The 9,134-nt window shown below is 30.3% G+C and overlaps 1 protein-coding gene across 1 annotated transcript in view; it reads left to right on the top strand.

The window, feature by feature from the left end:
• Nucleotides 1–9,134, top strand: part of LOC106466082 (guanine nucleotide-binding protein G(q) subunit alpha) — a 52,050-nt gene that overhangs the window by 4,248 nt on the left and 38,668 nt on the right. Inside the window, exons 2-3 of the mRNA XM_013926326.2 lie at nucleotides 1,101–1,285; nucleotides 8,065–8,219. Coding sequence (XP_013781780.1) covers nucleotides 1,101–1,285; nucleotides 8,065–8,219 — 340 coding nt within the window. The remainder of the gene's footprint in view (nucleotides 1–1,100; nucleotides 1,286–8,064; nucleotides 8,220–9,134) is intronic.

The raw sequence follows: 9,134 nt of genomic DNA, 5'->3' as shown, positions 1-9,134 counted from the left end.
ATGTTAAACTTATATTAAAGTTTTTCTTCATTACCCATTCAAGCCGTCTCCAAGCATTATTAGTCTCAAAGTGGGTTCCTCGTCATCAAATTTGAAAGACCCTTGAGATGAAAGGAAATGTGTTGGTGTGTCATCATGTGCTGCACTTTTATTTAACCATAAGTACAAATGGTATATATGTATTAAGTAACACAGTACTCCAGATAAAGAGAGTGCCAGCATAATTACTGACCATAAATTAGCCATTTGCAGCCTTAAAAATATTGAGAAGTTGTTTTATTGCTAAGAGTGCTCAGGTTATCAATAAAAGAAAAAGCATGCACTGTATGGAAACATGCACCTTATACTGTATAGGCCTATATATTTTGTGTACAAACCCTTAACTTCTATTTTTTAAAGTACTTTTTTAGCCTACTTTAACCTAAGTGAAAGAAAAACATGCACCTTTATGCTTTAATAGACCTATAAAAAAAGTTGTAATGTCATTATTTGTGTTTATTATGACTACATCTGGTGATTAATTTGCTAAACTAATCTTGTGCCACATTTCACTGCTTGAAATAATAAAATATTTCATAATTAGTTAAAATACTTTTTTTATCACAATGTAGCTGCTATACTTTGTGAACAAATTTAAAATTGCTCTTCTTCACAGAATTCTGGGAGTGATTGCTCGTTACAGAAAAAAAATTATGTGGAGCACTCTAACAGTTGATTCAAAAGAGAATTTAAGAATACCCAAAATATATAATAAAGTTCTGAAAATAACAGTGTTTAAAACTTAATACATTTAGATTTTCCCAGTAAAATGTCCCCTCTATTTCTGTTTTGGCTTAAATGTACCATCCAATCCATGATGGGTAATAGTTTGGTCAGTCAAGTGTGGGAAATATTGTGAAATTGTCAATAAATGTTTTCTGGCTGCTGTAATTGGATAAATGCAAAGCTAACTGGTATAAAAATATATTTTTTGTTGTGTTAATGGTTGTATGCTTATCATAGGCTTGTAAAAATTATTTTTATTGTACTTTTTATGGTATTTCTAAAGCTTTTCTTGCAGTTAGTTATAAGGTTCTTTGTATACATTTTTTTAAATACAGGAACAGGAGAATCTGGTAAGAGCACCTTCATTAAACAGATGCGGATCATTCATGGTGCAGGTTATTCAGATGATGATAAGAAAGGTTTTATCAAATTGGTGTACCAGAATATAATGATGGCAATGCAGAGTATGATCAAAGCCATGGACTTATTGAAGATCTCCTACAAAGACCAGAATAACATTGTAAGTCAGTTTGTCTGTGGTTTGAAAACATTACATTTTATAAAAACAGTCTAGATGTGCATTTTTTGCATACGTCCTTGACCTATGAATATAACAAAAGGCTAAAACCTTAATTTTGTTATTGACAGAGATTATATTATCTTTTCTTAAAATAGGTTTTTACTGCATGATTAAAATAAGAAATTATTAAAATGTTTTTTTACAAAATTTTGAAGGTTACCTTTCCATCAATATGTTTTAGTGTGAAGATCCATTTATCTCTCAACTTGACTTAGTAGACAAAACAATTAATTCTTTAACACTTTTACGTTTTTAACCTTCTGTTTATTAGGTAGTGTTTTGATGTACAAGTCTTTTTCTCAATTTCCTTTTCTTTGTATAATTTTGCTTACAATTCTACTTCAATAACTAGTGTTGAAGACTGCTTCTGTATATTGTGTACCTGTTGTCTTTTTATTTTTCTACATTTCAGGATTTTGAGGCAACTTCAGTTAACTTGTACATGCTTCTGGCTGGTTGTGATCAGTAGAAATCTTGCTTACCTTGTTTTAATTTCTTATTCCTTGATTTTCCTGAAAGACCTTATGGATTTGGAGTAAATATTAAGTATAGTTAATTTTGGTGTTTTTATGAAATTGGAGTTTTCTTCTTTTACCTAAATGTGAAAATAGTTGTGTCCAATTCCTCTTGTGAGAAGTATGTAGCATTAACTTTCTCTCTTTCTGTTGGATGTGGCATTAATATTTCCTTTTACATATTTTTTCCATTTGCTTTAAATACTCCAATATTATATCTTCTTTTTTTATATATACTTTGGATTTCTCAAGGTCATTTTCAAACAGCCTGTAGTTGAAATCAAACACAATTTGAATATTTAAAGATTAATAACAATCCTTTTCAAAGTTAAATTACCGTGCCTTTTGTATAGATAATTAGTATACAAAGTAAAAGGACTTTCAGTTTCAAAATTTATTTTATCCAAGCTTGAATACTGTCAGCTAGCATACCTATACTGCTTGAAGCTTGTGGAATTTGTAGAAGTATTGAGTCTGACATGCAGGCTGACACGGGATTGGTAGGCTCAGTTACAGAGTCAGTACTGCTGCTCATAACATTACAATTGCCACTTCAATCATTTGGTTATGTGGTTGAAACGGAAACCCATTTTCATAAAGTTTGTAACACTTTTGCTTCTTTTTTTTTATGTTGTTTTGCATTGCACTTGGTGTTGTGAGATTTTTTTTACTGTGTGCTTAATAGGCTGTAAAACCCCTAAGTTGCAAAAACAGAAGTATAGTCTTAATTTACAAGTTGTTCCAAGGTTTAATACTGCTAGAAATGTAGAAAATGAAACAAGGGTAGTACTCATTCTTTAAGCCATATTTTTGCTGCAGTTTCTTTACCTTTGGCCTTATTCTGAATGTGTTCACACTCGAGTCTGTCACGTTGCTGATATATGAATATTTTGGATGAGGCCATTACCTTTATTACCTTTTGTTTTTGTCAGAAGATTTATTAATGTGTGGGTTATTTGTTGAACAATGTCTTTGCAACATCATTCAACCACATTTGTTCACGTTATTGACCAGTGTTAAATTACAGGCTGACTTGTGAAATAGCATTATGATATGTTATTCTAAGAACTTGTGAGTGAAAGGAAAGGAGAATAAGTAATAATATATAAATCACACTATATCTGCTACATACAGTAATGGGAGACAAAAAGAAAGAGAAGTTTTGAAATAAGAACAACTTATAATAATATGGGTTTGTGGAAAAGTAATGTCCAGAAGGATTGAGAGATTTATCAACAGGAGTGCTTAATGATACAAGAACATGAAGGGTAAAATGTAATAAGAAATTTAAGAAATGAAAAATCCAATACCAATAATATGTATATAAATGAGAACATAAAAATGGTACATATTACATGAAAATTATGATACATAAATAATTGTAAGTAATAAGATTGAAAATGATTGGGGTCATAAAGCTGCCTTTGTTGAAAGCTATTTATCCTCGTTATGCTAATGTAGGTGTTTATTAGATCTCATATAGACTATTTTATATCCTTTCTTTTAAAACATGTATATTTAAAACTTGCACACACATTACATGTGAAACAGCTGCAAACTTAATACTAAAAATGTTTTTAATTAGTCCAGGCCTTTTTTTGGGGGGGATAATTATATTTTACATTTTCTTTTTTATTTAAGACTTGTTGTGTGTGTGTATGTGTGAAATTATGTTGTTCATATACATATCTCTTTTTGTCAGAGCTTGATTTTAAGAAAATTTCAAGGTTGTTAGGAAGGCTGTATTGGTTATTCGAGAAAAAAAAAGATCTAAGTACGACAATACTGATGTACAAAGACCCGTTTACAATAGTTTTGATGTTTTTATATCTTATTTATTTCCAAAAAGTACAATTAATATTTAGTTGGCAATTTTGTCTTATTTCCCAGGAAGTTTCTTTGCATTGGAAAAATAAGCCCAAATCATAGTATCTTGAGGAAACAAATAGTCAATGACCTGTCAAACTTTTAAACAGAACAGCAATCTTGGCAATTAACGTTCAGTGTTTTCATCCTAACCAGTTTGGCCTGCCCTCTAAGTACAGTAAAGTACAGCCTGTAGTAAGACTAGACTTGCATCGGAACTCTCACACATACTACTATACTGTACTAGGTACACAATGCCTGAGTGCTGCACTTGCACACACATATACACACTGCTGATATGTATTGTCATTCATACTCATGGTTTGTATTGACATGGAGAGAGGCAAAGTTAGCCTTGTTTTATTTATTGTTATTCTGTTTCATACTTTAAAAAAATTCATAAAATTTATTTTGCAGTTATCTTATTATTTTCTGTTTAATTTGTGGATTTTCCTGCTTTTCTCATGGTACCTAGGTCTTTTATATTTCCTAGAGTCTATTAGTTGTGTCTTTCTAATGTTAGCCTTAGGCCTATATATGCATAATCAAAAGGGAGTTGGTGTTTCAATTGTAATGATTAACAATGAAAATTGTAAGTTTTAGTTCCTACCAAAGGTTTATTGGTAAGAAGCTGAGACAACCATGTTAGTTTTATTGTCGTAAGCATCTATACTAGAAATTAATCTCACTAAAGATTCGTGTTTTTTCGTTACAAATTCCCTCCCGCCCATATATATATATGCATACAAACATCGAGAAATATACTGTATGGTAATGTAACTAACTGAACTCTATTCACTGTACTGTGTTACCACTCATAGCCATTCACACTTAGTAGAACCTCTGTAAAATATTTACATTCATAAAGCAGCACAGAAGTGCAGCTTGTCCATGATAGAAATTTTATTGATTAAAACGGCATATTAGCCAATCACAAAAGCAAACTTTTCCTAACATTTTCAGCCAATTTTGGCAGATTGTACCAACATTTCTCTTGTAAAAAGTACAATCTTTTTTAAACAAACAATGGACCAAAAATATTTTTGTGGGTGTTCAAATTTTTGAGTTCATAGTTAGGGAACTTATAATAAATATTAACACAGTAACACCAAAAAACATCATTAATATGGACGTTTCTGAATTTCCTTAATTTCTATCATCAGTGTTAATATCTCAAAAGAAAAAGTTCACAATATTTGAATTACAAAAAAAAATATTAGCATTGAGTGAGTTTTCGTATTCAATTGGAAGTTTAGAAAGAACAGACTTAAACAGTAACAATATAATGGAATGTACAATAAAACATGCAGCATACACATGTTTAATAAATAACATTGTTAAGACAAACTATTATAGAGAAAGGCTTAAATACAAGTATAAACACTGTATCTTTAAAATAATAATAAATATCAAATAAAAATACTGAGAATCTAGAATTGATTACATTAATGACAACAGTGAGGAATTGATTTTATTATATAATGTTGGGTAATCATTGAAAATGGAGAAGCTTTCTTTAATAGAGTTCATAATCTGTGGTTTTGGAGTCTAGAATATTAAAGTTTTCTAGAAGTATGTGGTGGTTATTATTCTCACTATGCAATTGGATACAAGACTCAGGTGGATTAATTAGCTTATATTTGCTTCTTGTTGAAATTCCCATGTGCTCGTGTGCATGTATTTGTAGATGACGTGTAGTTCTACCAAAAGTGTATTTATGTACGACTCACAGGTGCATAGGAATGGGTAGTGTCTTTGGTTTTAAACATATTTTTAATTCTAAATGTTGATGTAAATACTAATTGTAGCTTAATTTGTGGATAATATGTTTTGATTATTTTTTGAATTTGAGTTTAAAACTTTATTTGCTAGTGAAAGAAATGATAAGAACTAGTGCATATTTTGAGACAGTATGTGACTTGTTAGTAGGTTTTATTTTATTTGTTGAAAATTTTCGTTGTGATAGAGTGTAGGATATTAAAGGGGATAACCATTACTTTGTAATATATTATGAATTTTTGAAATAACTGGGTGAAGACAGAAGTAGTCAGAACAGATATTATAGACTCTATTTAGAACAAGGTTATGTTTGAAGGAGTCTGGTATGAAACTGTTGAAACGAGTGTATAAGCCATTAAATGATTTCTTATGGTAAAGAGAGTGTTTATTTTGTTTATTTGAATGTCTAAAAAAGCTAAGTTATTGTTTTCTTCCATCTCACATGTAAAGTTTATACATGGATGTTGTGAGTTTAGGTGTTCTAAAAACTTCTTGGCATGATCAGTGCTGTGAAAGAGTAGAAAAGTATCATCATCATCGTACCTTCTATATAATACTGGTTTGTAATAAAGGGGGCAATTATCCAGCCATTCAACCATTGATATTCGTAATAACATTAAAAAAAAATACATATTTGCAAGGGTTGAACCTAGAGGTGATTCCATTGCTACTCTGTTTATCTGGTCATAAAGATGACCATTAAAAATGAAGTAATTGTCTTTGAAGGCCAATTTTAGAAGTTGTTTGAATTTTTGTTGGTTAAAATTAGAATGTAGAGCATTTTTGGTAGGGAATAACTGTTTACTAATTATTTTAATTGTTTCCTCAAATGGGATGTTAGTGAATATGGACTGAATATCAAAGCTAGCCATAACAGATTGGTCTGCATTAGGAAATGTATATATATATCTCTTGAGCAAAGGAAAAAGAATCTTTAACAGTAAATTCATTCTTAATTAGTGAGCTTAATGCAGGTACAAGATATTCAAGTCTGTAGGTGTGGGAACCAAGAGTAGATAGAATAGGTCTATGGGGTAAACCATTTTTTGTATATTTTCGGTAAATCATACATAAAATCAGGGTGGGAACCTCTATGATAAAGTTCTGCAAAGGTGATGTCTGAGATGAGTTTACAATTTTGAAGATATCTTTCCTAATGCTTGAGAGTAAGCTTTAGCCAATCATTATCGAGGGGTTTAAACTTTGTTCTGTCATTTGAAATGTCTTCTGTCTTGGAGTCATAATCAGATCTGTTTAAAATGACAATACCTGTACCTTTATCTGGCTGAATAACAACAGCATTTCAATTACTAGCAAGTTCTTTTAAGGCAGAAAACTCAACCTGTATAATAGAAGAAGGTTTTGTTAAGGTGGTTGAAGTTATAGGGGGAGGACAAGGCTGCATTTTTAAATTTAGTTTTGATAAGGCATTCTATATTTGGTGTGTTATTTTTGTTAAAATTAGGAAAGGATTTAAGAGTTCTGTAAATACATTCAAATGAAAAAAAAAGTAAATTGAGAAACTTAGTTTACAGGTTGGTAGAGAAAAATTTAGACCTTTTGATTAAGCATTTTGACATTTTTCACTTAATGTAAGATCACTAAAATAACATTATCAGGACTTATGTTACAAGATTTTCATGTTGCAATTAGTTTTCTAACCTTGATATTCTGGTGTATTCAAGTCTGGTGATGGTTTTCAAGTTCAGATTTTCAGTCAGATTGGTAAGATGATGAAAGTTGATCCACAAAAGTTCTTCTTAAGTTCAAGACTGGCTGCAGTATGTTGGTTTGGTAGCTTTCTTTGACAGCAACTATAAGCAGAAGAGCCTTGGAGAATATACAATGAATTTGGTCAAGAATCGGAGTTAGTATTACATGTGTAGTGTGGGCATGGATAAGTGTACAGTAAACTGCGATGTTGGTTTGAGTAAGGGTCCGTTCCAGGGTACTAGTCATCTTGGACGACTGTTAAAATCGGGTCCTGTTTGTGATGTATAGTTTTTAACTTCCTTTGAATCCTATCATTCAGAGATTTTGTTTTACTGTCAATACAGCGGAAATGTTCCTTAGATGCCTGACTGAGGTTAAAAGACCTAATGAACTGATGACATTTCTTCTGTATGGGTGTTACTTTTTACAGTATTAATGTCTGGATTATCACTGTTTCAGTAATGGTAGTAATATATTGCAAATTTTTCACTTATGTCGGCAATTGATTAGGATAGATACTGAAATTAATATTTATACAATAAAGATTTTTGAAGAATAGGTTGCATGTTTTAGTCTACATGTATATACCTTTTGTGACTGAAATTAAGAATTGCAAATGTATGCTTTCTTGAAGCTGAATTGAAAAAAGTACAAATTTACACTTTCTTATTACAAGAACATCATTGGAAATAATGAATTGGAGAACTGTGTAACAAATAATTATTTTTGATAAAATACTTGTACTTACAGTGTTAAGAGTTACTATGACTTTATATATATATATATATATATATATAGTTGTTTTATGTAAGTATATGTTATTGAAAGAATTATTTTACTTTTTAGGAAAATGCTGAATTAATTCGTTCTGTAGACTATGAAACAGTAACAACATTCGATAGTCCTTATGTAGAAGCAATTAAATCCTTATGGGCAGATCCTGGGATTCAGGAATGCTATGATAGACGAAGGGAGTACCAACTAACTGATTCAGCAAAATAGTGAGTATTGATTAGATATATATACTATGTATCCAGGCTGTCAAAGTAATGAAATTTTAACCATAAAAAATATACCATATTAGTGAAAAGCTGGTACGTGTTCTTTGCAATTTCATTACTATCTAGTATTCAGCTATTAAGTATGTTAACTGTATGGAAAGTTCCTTTTGAAATTTTTGTCTAATTTCAAATGATTATTTCTTTTGTAATTAGGCCTAAAACAAAATGTTGTGTTTCTGGTTTCCCGACCCTACCTAGCAAAATACATTTGACCCTAATAATTTTCTCAGTAAAAAAAATAGATATATTAAAATTAATATTATTTGTTGACTTTCCACCTTTGTTATTGTTACGGGGTTAAACCCATATGGGTACTTATTGTATGGAAAATGATACACAGTTCAACAAAACTTACAATAACTCTGAGCTTTCTTAACATATTGTCACAAGAATTGGTAAGAGTTTGTTAAAGATTACAAATATATTATATACAAAGAATGACACTGATAAAAAATAACAAATCTTTAATTAAAATATTTTATTAAAACAAAGTTATTTGCACTCAGACCCTGAATATTTCAAGTTCAATTATTATCAATGTATTATGCAATGAAATGTTTAATATTAAAAGTTGAAAAAATGGAAATACCTTTGAATTTTTCATCAAATAATCTTGAAAATCTTCTTAATTTATATTCTTAATTGTAAGTTTTTACTTTTTGAGCAAAATTTTATTTTTGATGTTTTATTTTCCTTTCCTATTGTTTACCATTATTACTTATCATGACACACATCAATGGGCATTTTCCTCAGCAGTAACACCATGTACTATTAGTTCAAAAGTGGAGAAATTGGCCTTTTATGTTCTCATGGCTAAATCACAAAAAATAAATCTTGCCAGATTTGAAGACCAGC

This window comes from Limulus polyphemus, unplaced genomic scaffold, assembly GCF_000517525.1.
Source record: "Limulus polyphemus unplaced genomic scaffold, Limulus_polyphemus-2.1.2 Scaffold2144, whole genome shotgun sequence".
Taxonomy (NCBI): domain Eukaryota; kingdom Metazoa; phylum Arthropoda; class Merostomata; order Xiphosura; family Limulidae; genus Limulus; species Limulus polyphemus.
This window is presented reverse-complemented; position numbering and strand designations above follow the sequence as displayed.